This window comes from Sarcophilus harrisii, chromosome 1, assembly GCF_902635505.1.
Source record: "Sarcophilus harrisii chromosome 1, mSarHar1.11, whole genome shotgun sequence".
Taxonomy (NCBI): Eukaryota; Metazoa; Chordata; class Mammalia; order Dasyuromorphia; family Dasyuridae; genus Sarcophilus; species Sarcophilus harrisii.
In genome coordinates, this window is record NC_045426.1 from 497,418,376 (window position 1) to 497,435,771 (window position 17,396).

Consider the following 17,396-nt stretch of genomic DNA (forward strand, 5'->3'; position numbering starts at 1 on the left):
AAAACCAGGCAAAAAGAAAGATCTCCTTAAGTTAGGACTGTCATCTTGGTTCAGCAGGGACTTCCCAGTTAAAGTTTATAACTTCGTTTCCAACTCACACTCCCTGCAACTATGTACCCTAATGAGAAATGGAAAAGCTCTTACGATGACTTGTTCCCTTTGGTCCGTTCCTGTATTAATTCTCCTTTGGGATTCACTGTGAATATTCTACAGTCTGGGACCCCAACTTGTGTGTAGGCATATACATCCTGCAGAAAAAATAAGAAAAGAGGAAACGGTCAAAGACTTTTCAAATTCTTAAGACAGGCAAGTAATGGGCAAAAAGAGCCTATTTAAGGAAAACACAAAGACCCAGACACTTTTTATTTTGCCCCTGTAGCTGAGCTCCAAGCAATAGGCAAACTCAATGGTGACACAAGGCAAAAAGGGACCCCTTGGGTGCTGGGATAGGGGAGTCTTGCAGGAAAGGCAGCATCACTGATTCCTAGACACTAGGAACCTCCTCTTGCATCACAACTTAGCCCAGAAAATAATTATGAATTGCTAGAATTTGGGACCACTAAGCTGCAAGTCTCTCCCCCTACCCATGACCTTTTATAGAATTTTTATATATATACATATACACATAAAGACATTGTCTCTGTGCTGGTGATAAGCTCCTTTAGAGCAGAGACAGATTCACTTTTACTCCTTACATGTAGCATGCAATGCTTGGGATATATCACAGATACTTGATAAATGCATATTGATTGAACATGACCAAAAGTCAGAGTCATGCCATGTTAAAATTGGAAGGAAAGTCAGAGAAAATTCAGTACAAACTCCTAGTTGTACAGCTAAGGAAAATGGTTTCCAGATTAGAAGGGATTTGGCCAAGATAATGCAGCTAATAAGTAGCATAATCACAACACATCAGGTTTTGCTTTGCTGTTTGTGCTTTTCAGTGCTCTGTCCATTTCATCTGTGAGCCCTTAGTTCTGATTAACTCACAGCTAACATCTGCACAGAGGGAAAACAGAACCCATAAGAAAAAAAGCAGAAAAATCATAAAAGCAAAAAAAAAAAAAAAAAAAGATGTTTTTGGTTTAACTAAAAGTTCTAAAGCAGAGAGACCTCACAGGTTCCCAATTACTAATGGGAATGTGGAAAAAAACTAAAATTTTTATTGTTTCTTCTAAAAATTTTATAGTAGATCCTTATATTCTACTAGAATATAAGCTCTCTGAGAACAAAGAATTTCTTGTTTTCCTCTGTTGCTTAATCACTGAGTCTTATACTCAGTGGGTGGTGTTTTTTTTTTTGTTTGTTTGTTTGTTTTGTTTTTTAGAAATTTGCAGAATTAAATTGAATCTGACATGATCATTCCTGTAGGAGAGAAATTCATTTTCGTCAGATAGTTTGGAAAATTCTGATGTGATAAACTTCCTAAAATAAAACAAATGATAAGAATAATTTCAGTGGATTTCCAGCAGACTAGAACCCATTACACAGGGAGGTGATATAAACTTACATTTGGCCGATTTCCAAAAGCAGCATAGAACGGTTCTTTACTTGGAGCAAACAAATTCTTGATATCATTCAAACACTCAATTTTGAACTTTTCAGGTTTCTTCTCTATCACTTCCCTAGAACAAAATAGGAACATAATCAAGGAATATCAGATGATAACCTTGCCTAATATTAAGTTCTTGGCTTTTTGGTGTTTCATTTCTTCTTCTCATCTCACTTCTTAATCTTTAGAATTATCTTCAAGAAAATTTTCATCAATTAAGATGCTCCATCTTAAATTTGGTGATGTAAAGACCCTTCTAGGACAATGTATCACTTTTCCACTGTGTCAGATACTCTGATAGAGCTATGAAGTTCACTTATGTGGTTACTTCACTCTAATAATGCAAACTATAAGCTACTTATCTATACTATCTCATCTGTTCTGACTCATCTTATAAAATACTCCATAGCAGTTTCCACATGCAAGGGGCTTTCTTTTGACTCCTTTTAATACTGCACAGATACTAGTGGAACAAAAGGTCTGTCAAATGTACTCTTCAAGAAAAATCATGATAGTAATAATAATAGCTAATATTTATAAAGTGCTTTATGGCATGTAAAGAACATTACCTCTATCCCAGCTTTTTAAATAATGGTTTGTGACTCCCTCATATGGGGTCTGATAACTATGTGAGGGTTTGAAATTATGATTTATTATCAATAAATGTTTGATTTATATACCTATATAACTAGAATTACATAGAAATTTCTAGGTGAAAATATTTAAGAAACTCTGATCTAATGATCTCATTTGATCTTCACAATAATCCTTTGAGGGAGATTTTAAATTGATTCCCTCACCACTTTTAGCTCCAGTAGAATGTAAATTTTTTTGAGAGTAGGCGCTTGTCTTTGTAGACCCAACACCTAGTACAGTTCAGTGCCTTGTACACACAGAATAAGGAATTCCATTCCCTGAGTAAAAGAATAACCTAAATATACTGAATCAAGAAAAGCAATGGACATATAAAAATACACATATATTCATATATTCACATAAATGTGTTTGTGTATGTATATATACATACACAGACAACACACAAACACATGATTAACCTAACTATATTTGAATAGGAGATTATGAATTTCTTGGGGGGGGGCAATGTTGGGGAAGAGGAGAATAAATCATGGCAATTCCTGAAGACTTTGCAAAGTAATAGAGGGGCTGCAATTTGCAATGGTGGAAGGAATACCCATAGCAATGATCAAATTTCTGACGTTATATTCAGCCACATATTATTACCATTACTTACTGACACCTTAGAAAGACCATTCTAGCACAACAGCATCCCCAACTAACCAACCACGCACACACTCAGAGATAAAATGTTCCATTTGTAAACACACATACCTATGAAAAGCAGAGAATAAGCTGCTTGGAGACAACATCAAAGGCCCCCGAGGAAGGATAGTTCCCTTGTCATTGACCCAGTGCAGGTACCCTCGTGTCATATCTGCCATTCCAATGGCACGAGCTGAGCAATATAGAAATTTGTACCCATTCCTAAAAAAGAACACACATTTTTTCCACTGAGAAATGGGTAATACCAATGTTTCCTAAGGGCAGCTACCTATAATATTGAATATTGTAGAAATACAAAATTAGTTATAGACCAAATTATCTAAATATAAGTTATAATTCAAGGGAAGAAAATACAATTTTAAAAGAAAAGACCCAACTTCTTTTTTCATAATCACTCATAATAAGAGAATCACCTAGGAGAAAAAGTAAGCTAAAAACATGAATTTTTACCTTTTCTTAAGCAATAATATGGAGCAAAAAATAACACAGACTACCCACTACCCCAAAAACTAAAGATTATTTAATTATATTAGATTGTGAGCTAACATTCATTAACCATTTAGAACATAAGAAAAATTTGGTTCTTATTCCTGCTAATTCTGTCCTAATGGACAGATACAGGCCTCTATTTATAAAAGGGGTGCGTGTGTGTGTGTGTGTGTGTGTGTGTGTATCTGTGAAGTAGAAATGTGTAAACCTAAGCTTCAGTATAAACATTTCTGCCTACTCATATTCTGGTACTTGTTAGTCTATGTTGAGGAATCCTCAAACTTTTCTATGGAAAGCACTCCCTAACATGTTTTGAAGAGATTCAAAAGTATATGCAGCTATAGAAATTAAAAGGCAACCATTTCCTCTTGACAAATCATCACACTATAACTAAGAATCAAAATGGAATAGGACTAGGAATGAGACATGACACATATTACCATCACATTACTGATTTATTGCCCCCAATTTTTGCCTTAGAAAAGCACTGAGAAAATTTTGAAAGAAAGTGTATGTACATAGTGGATGAGGAAAGGCAATTAGGTGGTGCAATGGATTGAGAACTGGAATCACGAGGATCTGAATTCAAATCCTGCCTCACAAACTTACTAGAAGTGTGACTTTGGGCAAATTGTTTGAACTCACTGTGCCTTGTTTCCTCATTTATAAAACAAGGAAGCTGGGCTTGATAATCTCTAAGGTCCACTTCAGCTTTCTCTATGACCTCATGATCCCACAAGGAAAGAAAGAATGGGAGATTAAAAGGTTCCCTGGAAAACTTGAGTGCCTGTGTATGCCTGTGTATTCTGTTATCTATCACCTTCCAAAAGCAGAAGGGAGTTGTACTTAATTTTTTTTTTTTTTTTTTTTTTTTTTGCTGAGGCAATTGGAGTTAAATGATTTACCCAGGGTCACACAACTAGTAAGTGTTAAGTGTCTAAGGCTACATTTGAACTCAGGTCCTCCTGATTTCAGGGCTGGTGCTCTATCCACTGTGCCACCTAGCTGCCCCATACTTAAATTTTAAAGGGGAATCCTTTGTCACAAATGATTAACATTATTTTATTCCTTAAATAAGTAGGCCAAAACAATTCTAGATTCCCAGAGCTCTTTTTCATGCTAGAAGGAATACATACTCATTGATGGAGTGGTAGAGTTTTGCTATGCCCTGATGAGTCCAGTCTTTGCCCAGCTGTGGGAGAATCTGCCCTAAAGCATCAGACCTAAGAGAAAAACAAGCAAAAGAAATAAACACCAAGAATGAAGGGTGAATTACACAATTGTAGAAAGCTGAAAATTTTACTATCTAGTTAAATGATGCTCTGTTACTTTCCCCTAAATCTCCCTCCACCTAAGGGGGAAAAAATCCATCAGCAATACAAAATGCAGATTAGGAAGTCAGGCAGCTGCTTCATCCAAAGAACAGCCTGATAGTTGGACCAAAGAAGCAATTGGGATGATTTCATCAACACACTTTATAAGGATAAGGAAGTCATTTGCAAAGCAAACTTCTGAAGCAACTTTAAACCTGAAATCATTCTCTTGAGATCCAGATGGTAAATCTGAGTAGGAACTTTGCAACAGACTCCTTACAATCACTTCTGTCTAACCTCTCTAAATTCAAAACATTGATATAAAAGGGTCATGTGCTTGGATTAGCATCTATGATCTCTCCAAAGTGCAGCTCATCACTGGCAATGTGTCCAAAAAAATCAGTGAAACAGAAGCCACCTAGGTACATGAGCTCACATTCTCCCCAAAGCCCAAACAATTTCCTTCTACTTACTTGGTTATTGTTCCATCGATATCCGAAATTATGATCTTGTCATTCCAGTTCCACAGGTAAATGGTTCCTGCACAGCGACAGGTACCTTGATACTGGGTTGTGATGCTAAACACGACATCATTTGGACCATCTTGGAGCTTCAGTTTTGCCTTTATAAAAGCAGGGAGGGTAGGGGAAGTGTCTAAATATATCTCTGAGATTTAGATTCAGATACACAAATGCACAAAATAGCTTTGGTGAAGCTGAAACATTTCCTAGATTAGAAATGTCTGTCCACTAGAATTCTCATCATTAATGCTTTTTTTTTGTATTCTCGCTGTTAAGCATGGTGCGTCAAATGTAGTAAGTGCTCAAGAAATGCTGAATGACTGACTGACACTGACCCATGTGGAGATTCTCAAAGGCTAGACAAGAAGAAATGCTGAATAAACTCTGGCAGAGATCAATTATCCAAGGATTGACCCAAGTTCAAAGAAACCCATTGCTAATTTGGTCAGAGGATGTTAAACTTCCTGGTCCCAGTAACTCTTAAAGACCTGTCAAGGCAAAGGGGGGCTGCAATCTGCATTCATGGAGGGAATAGAAATACTACTGATTCCATAAGTGAGAAACCAAATATTCTTGAAATAAGGCTTATTTGAATAAAAATCACCATGGTGATGTTAGGAAGTACAAATAGAGGCAACACGTTATACACTGATTCTGAAGTCACAGGATCTGGATTCAAATTCCAGTCCTGATCCTGTATGAACTTGGAGAAGTCACCTCAACTTTTCCAGCTCATTTCTTTCATCTGTAAAAGGGGTGGGCTGAATTCAATGATATCTGGAGTCTCTTCATCCCATTTGAGGTTTTCTTAGCAAAGATACTAGAGTGTTTTGTTATTTCCTTCTCTAATTCATTTTACAGATGAGGAAACTGAGGCAAAAAGAATGAGGTGACTTGGGCAGAGTCACACCATAAGTGTCTGAAGCCAGATTTGAATTCAGGGAGATAAATTTTCCTCATTCTAAGAAGACTGTGTTGCACAATGGTATAGGTCCTGGTAAAGATTAGTTAAATGCAACAGTATTTATGTAGGCAAAACTAAGAAAGAATAAGGATAGCTCTAAATCAAATCAGGCTGTGGATGAGAACTGTAGTGAAAACATGAGAGAAAAAACAAGAACTCTGTGTACTACATGGGCTACTGATGCTCACTGTCTCTTGTGAGCCAACCATCTTTAAATGATCTAACTCACAGGGCTGGTAACAATTTACCATTTTCTGTGGGTTGACTTTTAAAATTTTGCCATATTTTTACTCAAGCCATCAAATTTCCTTTATCCAATTTTGAGGAAGAAATAAATAATTTTTCTTCTCACAAACATAAATTCCCTATTTTTACATCAATACAAACAAGCCTTTTCCTGTTCTTAGAACAAGGAAGGGATTTTCTTTGGGGGGGATGAAGGAGGAAAGCAGTCAATTTTGTTAGGAACATTCAAGATTCTAAGATGAGAAAGAATAACATTTATATGCCATAGAGGTCAGGAGATTCTGGCACTAGCATGCGTTCTGCTCTGAACATATTCTACGACCTCCCAAGAATCTGTGTATTTCATCTAGTGAGCGAGTTGAACTATAGGATGTAATGAGGTTCCTTCTAACTCTGAAGGTCTTTGAAAGCATCCACCTCCTAGGATTTGCAATTTCCTCTCCTCTATTCCAACTTACTTGCTCCTCTGGCTCCCTAATAGTTTTTTTTCTGGATATACTCAGTAAGTAAAGTTTTGAGACCCATAATGAGCTTTTGCCCTAGATTTTTCATCATTTCATCATGTGAAAAATGTTCCATAGCTTTCTATTACCTACCACATTCAAGTCTTGTTTCACTACTATTCAAGGGCTATCCACAATTCAAATTAATCCATTCCATCCAAACTTATTTCCAATGATTTCCCAGCAAGAATAACCTAACTCTCTGATTTTGTCAGGCTGGTCTTTTCACTGTTCCATCCCTTACTTATTCACAACTTTGTGCTGGGCTATATTTTGTTCTCCTCCCCTTTTATCCAAAGTTTATCTTTTTTAGAGGCTCAGAGGCATACCCTACCTTTCCTCTGCAGCTTTGTCCAACTAGCCAAGCTACACAGATATTTACTTTCTTTCTTTAAACTTTTTAAGTCCTTAGTCTCTGTCATACTGCTGGGCACTTAAATATCTCCTGTCTGGTATCATTTTCTAATTATTTCATGTGCCTTAGTCTCATCTTTCAAGTTATTCTTGAAAATATTTATGCTTTTGTATTCTCTACAGGGATTAGCATCATGTGAGGAATACTATGTCCAATAAATATTTAATTAGGAAAAATGATCAGTTTTCAAAATGAATAAACTCTCTTTATTTTAGGACACTCATTCTTGTACCCCATAGTTGGAATGGGGGAAGGATTCCCCCACAGGTATCTATGCATCATAGAGCTCCTACATACAACCTCTCTCCCAGGCCATAAAAACATTTTTATATTTAAGTGAAAATTATTCACATGCTTTCACTTTTTCATTTAATAGTCAAAATACCTTGGAGAAAATTCAAAAGAGTAAGAAATAAGAGATGAATTACATGAATACATTAATAAAATTTTTCTTAAATATATATATACATGTATGTATATATGTATACATATAAACACATATATAAATAAAATTTTTTCATACATCTTGGTATCATAGGAAAAAAAATGGCTTTGATCTCATAGGACCTCAATTCAAATCACTGCTTTGATATTTTATTAGTTATATGTCTAAGCAACTTACTTAAAACAACCTGAGCCTCAGTTTCCTATTCTATTAAAAAAGGAATAAAGGTTATTTCACTAATTCCTTCATAGAGTTGTGATCTAGAAAAGAGTTTGTAAAATTTTAAAGTGTTAAATAAACGTTCCATACTACAATGCACAATATGTACAATATGTACTTACGATTTGGTCTGAAGAAAGTCTAAGTGACTTCTTATAAGAAGTAGTACTTCCATGACTCAAGTGTTCTACTGGGACAGGATCGATTTTGAGGGACTCTTTAAGCTCCTGGGAATCCTCGTCACTAGATGAATCATTTTCAGTTGGCCTATATAACAACAATCAACATTAGCATTTATTTAACTGAGCTATTCGCTACAATACGATGATTCCCAACAATTCTAAAGGATTGATGATGTTTCCAGGGGAAGAACAGATGAAGTCTAAATGCAGATCAAATATATTTTCTTTATTTTTTTGTCTATATTTTCTTTCACAGTATGATTTACACTGACCTATGTTTTGCATGACTACCCATGTATCAACCTATGTTAAACTGCTTCCCTTCTCAATGGGGAAGGAGAGAGAATTTGGAACTCAAAATTTGAAAAAAGAATTTTAAAATTGTTTTTACAAGCAATTGAGAAAAAAATAGTAAATTAAATAGGAAAAAATTAGCATTTATTAAATGCTTACAATGTTCTGTGCTTTTAAACATGGAAGATACAAAGAAAGACAAAAACATTTCCTGCCCTCAAGAAGCTGACAACCTAATGGGAGAAATTATATGTACATAAGAAAGTATATAAGACAGATAAAGAATAGATGGAAAGCAATCTTAGAGGGGAAAGTACCAGTAGCTGTGGCGTAGATATGGGAAAAACCTCTAGCAAAAGGCAGCACTTGAACTGAATCTTAAAAGAAGTCAGGGATTCTAAGAAGAGGAGGGAAGAAAATACTCCAGGTGTGAAGAAAGGAAAACTAGCAAATTAGACCAATATGTCTGGATTGTAGTGTAAGTAGAGGGGATTTATGTGTAAGGAGAAAGAGTTCAGATTTTGAAGAGGTTTAAACTTCAAACTGAGGATTTTCCATTTGCTCCTGGAGATAAGAGAGAACCACTAGAGTTTTGGGGTATGTGTGTGTGCAACACAATTAGAAAAGAAATGATCCAGGAAAATCTTACTTAACACAAACGTATTAAATTCCCACTATATTCAAAATACCACACTAGAGTAACAAAGATGGAAATGTAGTCTCTATCTTCAAGAAACTATACATCAGAAAGATAAAACAGAGAGGGAAAATAAGACAGGAATATGTTAAAATACATACACAAGATAGAGATATAGGGTTGTAAGAAATTAAAGGAGAGAGAGATTACTTGGTTTTTTTTTTTTTTTTTTGGTGGGAAGGGGAGGAAAGGGAGAGAAAGGCTCAGGGAAAGAAACCCAAGTAAGGTTTCAATGAGGCTATGGGACCTTTAAGGATAAGATATATTGCAATAGATGAAGAGAGGGACATGGGAGGAAACAGTGACAGCAAATAATATCTTCCAGATGTGGAAATAGAAAAGAATAGAACAAGAGCAAGAACAGGTTGAATAGTCCAATTTGACTAGAACTAAGTACATGAAGAAGATTCATGTGAGACCCAGTTAGAAAACATAGGCTGGAGCCAGATCATGGAGAGAGTCTTGAATACTAGGCTAAGAAGTCTAGACTTTATAAAAACAAATTATTGGGAAAGATAGTACACATTTATCTATTAAAAATAAGTTAAATTTTAGCATGTTTCCTACTAGATCAAAATATGCTGCTAAGCTTCTCAGGGGTAATTTAGGAAATACTCTAGGAAGTGATTTATTCCACAGATGGAAAAAATGTCCAAGACATTTTCAATTAAATTAAGCAAATGCTGCATTTCATTTTCTAAATAGTTTTATATTAGGATCTAGGAGATATACAAAACATTAAATCAAGCCTGGACCCTATCATCATTGTGCTTTAAGTTGAATAAAGAGATGCAATGTATAAATAAATTACTACAATACAAAACAGTCTGTGATAATAAGTACATAAATCTCCACAAGAGTCCTACTTTAATTACTCACTTTGCCATAGAAGGGACCTGGGAACTGAAAGGATATATACTAACAGAGTCCAGGCTTTGAGAGGTATTACTAAGCCTGAAAGAAAGGCTTTGAGTGTGGGTCCAGGAATAGTTTGTGTGATTTGTCATTTTAGGAACAAACTAAGTGGGAAAAGGTTCATCACGAAAGGATTTGCCACCAGTCAGTCAGTCAATGAGCAATTTACTAAGTTCTTACTATTTACAAGGCATTGAGCTCTAAAAGAATTCATAATCTAACGAGAGAAGACAACAGGAAAATAACTATGTATAAATAAACACAGACATACACACACAGTGCTAATTTCAAATGGGCAATTTGATAATGACTCTAAGAAAGCCTTGTAGAAAATGGGTCTTTAACTGAGACTTGAAGGAAGCCTGGAAGTAGAGATGATGAGGAAGAGAGTTATAAGCTTAGAGAACAGTTAGGGAAAATGCTCAGAGTTGGAAGATAAGAGTTTCATATGCAAAGAACAGCAAGGACTTTCAAAGCCAAATACAAGATTTTATATTTGACCCTTGTAAGAGGGAGCCATAGGAATTTATTGGACAGAGGGGTAATATATGGTCAGACTTGTCCTTTTGGACAATTTGAGTGGAGGACAGACGGGACTGGAGAAGAGATGAGGCAGGAGACCAACCATCAGCTATTTAAGTAATTCTTGCATTAAATGATAAGGATTGATACCAGGGGGATAGTAGTATTGGAGGAGAGAAAGGGACTATCATGAAAGTAGATAAACTACAGAACTTGATGACTTATTGGATGGTGGGTGGTGCTAACCTAGATGACTTGAGAAGCCAGTGGTACCCTTTGTTGCTAAAGGAAAATTAGAAAGAGAGGATGATTTGGGGAAAAAAATTTAATTTAGATATGGACATGAAGTTGTTTATGGGACCAGCAGCTAGAGATGTAAGGCTAGAGTTCAAGAGAGAGGTTAGATTTGACGGTCATGTTTATAGAGATGTATTACTAAAATGACAAGAGCTGATGAGATCATCAAGTGAAATAGTATATATATGGAAAAGAGAAAAAGGTCAAGAAGAGAGCCTTGAGGAACCCTGATCATTAGCAGGAGGGACTTGGATGAAGATCCAGCAAAAAAGGAATTGGATGAAGATCCAGCAAAGAAGACAGAGTAAGAATGGTAAGACAGGAAGGGGAAGAACAAGGATAGAAGAGGACCATAAAAATCTAGAGAGAAGAGACTATCAAAGAGAAGGGGAAATCAACAATAGTGTTAAAGGGTGTAAAGACATTAAGGAAAATGTTAATTATGAAGAAGACAAATTAGACAATAACTTTGGAGAAAGAAATTTTGGTTGGATAATGAGGTTGGAAGTCAGATTGAGAAAACCTGAAGTTCATGTTGTTATTAGCAACTCATAAAGACCATTTGCTGTGATGAGTTGTATTCTGCTTTGGTGATGGACGTGGGGTCCCTAATGCTCAAATTATTGAAAGATACAGGGGAAGACTAATGCGTGACATTCTGACAAGATTATTAGCAACTGGGAAAATGAGGGATAGTTTTATTGAGAACACAATGTTTAAAATGGTTTTGAAGGGTAATTAGGAGTTCAAAAATCACTGAGGGAATTTCAGGGAAAAGGAAACAAAAGCACAATGTCAGGAATGTCTGGGACAGGATGCTGAGCAGTCACTATGACCAGAGTAGAAAGAATTATAGGAGATTACTGTGAGATAAGGATGGAAAGGTAGAATGGCAAGAATCATAGAGGGCCTTAAATGCCACACTTTTGAATATGAACTTCACTCGATAGTAAATATGAGATCATTGAAGGGTTTTAAACAAAGGACTGAATTCTTCACTTATGGAAGCTTAATCTAGCAACATCATAAAGAATGAATTTAAGAAGGGAGAGTGTATAAAGACAAAAAAACTAAGTAATGAACAATTTTATTTTTTTGAGTTCTACTCTTATTTCTCAAGTGAAAGCCAGGAAATATAAGTAGTGCCTTATACAAAAAAAGCAACATCAGATTGTCAAGGATTCTTTTAACTTTGAATTTTTTTTTAAATATAAGTGCTAAGATTGCTCTACTACCTCCAAAATCTAACAGATTTGTGAATTGGTTGGAAATTGTAAATAATTAGCCAGCAATTTTCTGTGACTAATGAGACTATTTCTCCTTTAATTCTCACAATCTGAATATAATTAAAACTTGTTCAAGATTTGCTATTGTCTTATTATATTTTTAGTTCAGGGAACTAAGGCCTGTTGATGCCTTTTGTCAAAGGATGTCTGAATTTTGAAAAGTTACAGTTTAAAAAAAATTTAACTGCTCTCATTTAATTCAAAAGCCAAAAACATCACCTTAAGATTTTATTCACAATCTTAAAATAGGAAGATGAAGGAATATGAAATGAAAAAAAAAATCTAAGATTTATGTTAAAGAACTGAGGGAAAGAAGGGGGAAGAAAGAATTTAAATGGGAAAAGGGCAGAGACAATGGAGGAAAACTCTGCAGGAACCCCAATTTTTTGTTACTAACAAAAAGAAATAATCTAGTGATTCAATTCTAGCCACCATACTGGTTTGATTTTACTAGTGTCAACTATTCCAAAGAGGCAAGAAGAAAAATTTGCTTCTTCAAAGAAATGGCATTTTAAGGGGGTACATCATATCTATTTTCCAGGTCCTTTTCTTTTAGATCTTTTTAAACAAATACCATTTTAAGGCAATCCTTCAAAATCAAATAATAGTATGATTACTATGACAGATCCTTAGTTTGTTTACAGAATACTGTATTTTCATCATCTGACTTCACATATTTTTAGAAAAGTCAAAGTGAGCACCTGTTAACTATCTAAATTAAATTCAAAACAATAATTTCCAACTAAGGACATCCAAAAATCCTTTCTGGTCCCAAATCACAGAATGATTTCTTCTGAAGCTTTGAAAAATAGTAGCAAATTTATCTAGCTCAGAGAAAGGGGAACAAGTAAAATTCTTGAAATGACAATGAAAAGGCACTCACCTCATATTTGTTTGTTCTTTTGCATTCACTGGCAAGTCACTTGCTTGTGGTACCTCAGATTTCCCTTCTTTGGCCTCTGGTAGCTTAAAAAACACACAGCATACCACAAATTAATAATGGTAGAAAGATAAATCATCTAGCAGGTCTGACTGATCACACATCTTTAAAAGTGATCGTCTAGTTTCTTGCTGTTTGAACACTTACTTCCTGAGCTACCTCATAAAACAGCCATTCTAAGGGATGGACTCAGATTGTGAGAAAGTTCTTCTTTCTTATAGTGAAACAAAGTCTGCCTCCCTATATTTTTAAGTAGCAGTGTGTTGATAAATGTTTTAAAAATAACTTTCTGAGAAAAAAAAAACAATGTACACAAGATAGTCTTCAAAGTTTAATCTGCATTCTTAATATCTTTCTCCATCACTTTCTTAAGTCTAGACAATGAATGGAACAATAACTGAACTCTGATGGTTTCTATACCTGACAAAAAAGTGGCAAAGTTGTTCTTAAAATAATATTGCTATTACTGTATACAATGTTCTCTGGTTGAGTGAGTCCTTTTGATTATTATAAATATATACATTAAAAATAAAAGACATATAAAGAGAGATGCTATCAGGATCCAAATTAAAAATTGATAAACAGAAGTTTGCATATATTAATTTTACATATAAACATATACATTTGTGTCTGACGGGTAGCCTTCTTTAGGGAAGGGAATGGGGAGGAAGAAAAGAGAGGGGAAAAAAGAATTTACATGACAACTTTTGGTATATTTGGAGGGAATAGCAAAGCTGTATGTGACAGATTTGCAGCTTCATATGCAATCATCGTTTTTTTTATAATACTGAGTTACAGAAATGCTTGTTTTGTTCCCTAAATGGAAAATAAATTTAAAAAAAGACTCAACATAGAATATTTAACAATACAAACTAGCTTCCCTACAATCCTGATTTTAGTCCATTGATGTTACTTCTGTCCTATGGAACTACAGAGGATAAACTGAATCTTTCTTTCAGGTAACATATTTCAAATAATCGAGGAGTATTTTTGGACTTATTAAATCTTCTCTTCCCTAAATCTAAACTTTGCTTGTTCTTTTCCCTGCCCCTCCCAACTTAGCAGCATTTCTTTGTGCCAGAGAGTCAAATGGGTGCACAGGGTGGGGGGTAAGAGGAAGGAGAGAAACAAAATCAAAATAAGTCAGCAAAACCAAACAACACATTACCTATGTTGTTAGCATAAACAATATTTCTCACTTATAATCTCCTACCTCTCTAATGAAAGGAAAGAGGTACATTACCCCAATTCTTCTTAGGGACCAAATTTGATCATTATAATTATATAGTATTCAGTGAATTCAGTTTCAGTGAAACGTCTTTCCAGAAAAATTTTAGAGATAAAATTGCTGTGTTAAAGTATAGGTCTTCCAGCAACAGTACAATGACTTTTCCAACTCTGTTGAATACTTTCACTTTTTAAAAGGGGACATTTCCTATTTCTGAATTTCAGAGGATGTAGTAGTAGTATGGGTTTGTTCCAGCAAGGGTTATGTATGAAAGTACCATTAGCTTTCCAGTAGATTCAGTGTGAATTCTCCAAGTTTAACACTTAGGGGACTTTTTTTTTTTTTTAAACCAGCCAAGGAGATGATCAAGTCAAATTAATAAATATTTATTAAGTACTCGTTATATACAAAGTCTTAGGGAGAAAAAAAGATGCAATAAAATACAGCCCATACATTTGGGGAACTTAAAATTTAATAACAGAGACAATACTATAATACAAACTCTAAATTAGAAAAAGGTGTAAAAGTATCCTTACCTGTTTGGCCATATTCTCCTTTTTGCGCCAGAACCACCATCTTCCAGACTTCTTTGGCATTTTATCTTTGACCCAGGACTCAACTGTAGCCTAAAAGGATTAGGTCTGAGTTATTTCAAACATTTACCAATTATGTGAGACTCGGTTAACTTTTATTTACTTGTTCTAGGAGATGAATTGCTCAGACTTTTTTTCTTCTTACAATTTCTTCTAGGCAGACTGTTTAGGCTTTTAAAATCAATAGACCTGCTTTAATAATAATGTTGTTATATGGCTGAAGGTTTCTTGAGGCTTTAGGAATTTATTTCATCTATATATCGCTGTTCCCTTTCCTATGAGCAGGCTCCAAAGTTTGATGTTGGATGGCCACGCAGGAAACATGGAGATACAACATGGTAATAGTATGCCTAAGAGGTAGACAACCCCCCCCCCCAAAAAAAAAAACCCTCCTTAACCTATTATTGGGTATATTCCTTCTAGGAAACTGAACTGATGAAATGATCATTTAAAAGTTTTCTAGGTCCACCTGCTTATAAAATATATACTGGTCTTACTGACATCTGACACCATTCCTTTTCTAGTCTTTTCAACTTCTACTATATTTATCCATGGACTGAAATTGGTCATTCAACTTTGAATTTACTTCTATAGTAAATACATTCAAATTTTATGTACAAGTATGAATGACCAAGTAATAAAAAGAAGGGATAGAATTTTTTTTTAAAAAAAATTTCTTCTAGACCAATTAAATTTATAAGGTAGTAAAGGCAGCATAATGAACATAGATAGAAACTGGAACTGCAGTCTAGAGGATAATGAGTTTTAATTCTGCTTCAGATATTAGTCCAGTGATCCTGGGCAAATTATATAACTTTTCTTTCTTTCTTTCTTTTTTTTTTTTTAATAATAGCTTATTTTCAAAATACATGTAAAGATAATTTTCAACATTTACCCTTGAAAAAAACTTGTGTTCCAAATTTTTCTCCCTTTCTTCCCCCATTCCCTCCCCTAGACAGCAAGTAATTCAATATATGCTAAATACATAGAATTCTTCTATACATATTTCCACATTTATCATGCTGGCAAAAGAAAAATGTCAAAAAGGAGAAAAATGAGAAACAAAACAAAAAGCAAGTAAATAATAAAAAGGTGAAAAAACTATATTGTAATCCATATTCAGTTCCGACAGTTTTCTCTCTGGGTGCATAAGGCTCTCTCCATCACAAGTCTATTGGAACTAGACTGAATCACGTCACTGTTGAAGAGCCACGTCCGTCAGAATTGATCATCACATAGTCTTCTTGTTGCCATGTACAATGATCTCTTGATTCCGCTCATTTCACTCAGTATCAGTTCATGTAAGTCTCTCCAAACCTTTCTGAAATTATCCTGCTGGTCATTTCTTACAAAAAAATAATATTCCATAACATTTATATGCCATAACTTATTCAACCATTCTCCAACTGATGGGCATCCATTCAGTTTCTAGTTCCTTGCCACTACAAAAGGGGCTGCTACAAACATCTTTGCACATGTTGGTCCTTTTCCCTTTTTTATTACATAACTTTTCTTGGTCCCAATTTCTTCAATTATAAAATAGGGATAATCTGAAATTGATAATTGTGGAAATATGTATAGAAGAATTAATTGCACATATTTAACATATATTAAATTGCTTACTGTCTGGGTTTGGGAATGAGGAGAAGAAAGGGAGAGAAAGTTTGGAACACAAAGTTTTGCAGGGGTGAATACTGAAAACTACCTATGTATTTATTTTGAAAACAAAAAGCTAAATAAATAAGTAAATAAAATGGGGATAGTAATAGCAGCTATATCACAGAACTGTTTGGAGAACCAAAGGAGATAATCTATATAAAATGCTTTGCAAAACTTAAAAGTGCTATCAAAATTCTAGCTAGCTATTATTTAATATAGTTGCCTGATTTCTTCGTGGTCCTAGGATGTGCTAATTTACATAACTGTATTGAATTATGTATCTTTAAAAATACTTGGTCTTATAGAACTCTCAAAGAATGAAAAATATCCAACAAATAAATGGGTGTTTTGCAAGTGCTATCCATATTACACTTTTTAAAGGTAGCACTATAGTCTTGGGACAGCTTACCTTGGGCAAGCTCTTCTGGAACACCTGTAAGCTTAGGATCATGGGAGCAGCCAAGGCCCAGTTATAGTATCTGTCATAAACACAAATAATTGATGAGAAACTATTAGATAATTCAGTGGAATTAATTTTAAAACATACAGAACAGCCTATTTGTGTTGGAAGTTAAGAGAATTAGTTAACTTTTTGTTGCATGAGTAATACTTATTTTGAATCAAATTGTGGCTGGAAATGCAATACTCAATAAAACAAGAAAATAACATTCATTTCAACATTTCATTTTTAAATAAATGTAGTTCAGGTTTGAATTTGCATTTCAAAGTCACTACATATTTGCTTATTCACATTAGATAATGTACTTCAAAGCAAGAAATATAATAAAGTTTCATCAAAATTTTACTGCCATTC

General features: G+C 34.6%; 1 protein-coding gene across 5 annotated transcripts in view; it reads right to left on the reverse strand.

Annotated features, from left to right (window-relative positions):
* LPIN2 (lipin 2) overlaps window positions 1–17,396 on the reverse strand; it is a 98,565-nt gene that overhangs the window by 4,858 nt on the left and 76,311 nt on the right. For all 5 annotated transcript variants that reach the window (XM_012541525.3, XM_031946587.1, XM_031946588.1 and 2 more), the window contains 9 exons: window positions 16,992–17,061; window positions 14,867–14,956; window positions 13,046–13,128; window positions 8,092–8,236; window positions 5,130–5,278; window positions 4,480–4,566; window positions 2,903–3,055; window positions 1,511–1,625; window positions 145–248 (listed from right to left, as the gene is read on the reverse strand). In XM_012541525.3, coding sequence (XP_012396979.1) covers window positions 145–248; window positions 1,511–1,625; window positions 2,903–3,055; window positions 4,480–4,566; window positions 5,130–5,278; window positions 8,092–8,236; window positions 13,046–13,128; window positions 14,867–14,956; window positions 16,992–17,061 — 996 coding nt within the window. The remainder of the gene's footprint in view (window positions 1–144; window positions 249–1,510; window positions 1,626–2,902; window positions 3,056–4,479; window positions 4,567–5,129; window positions 5,279–8,091; window positions 8,237–13,045; window positions 13,129–14,866; window positions 14,957–16,991; window positions 17,062–17,396) is intronic.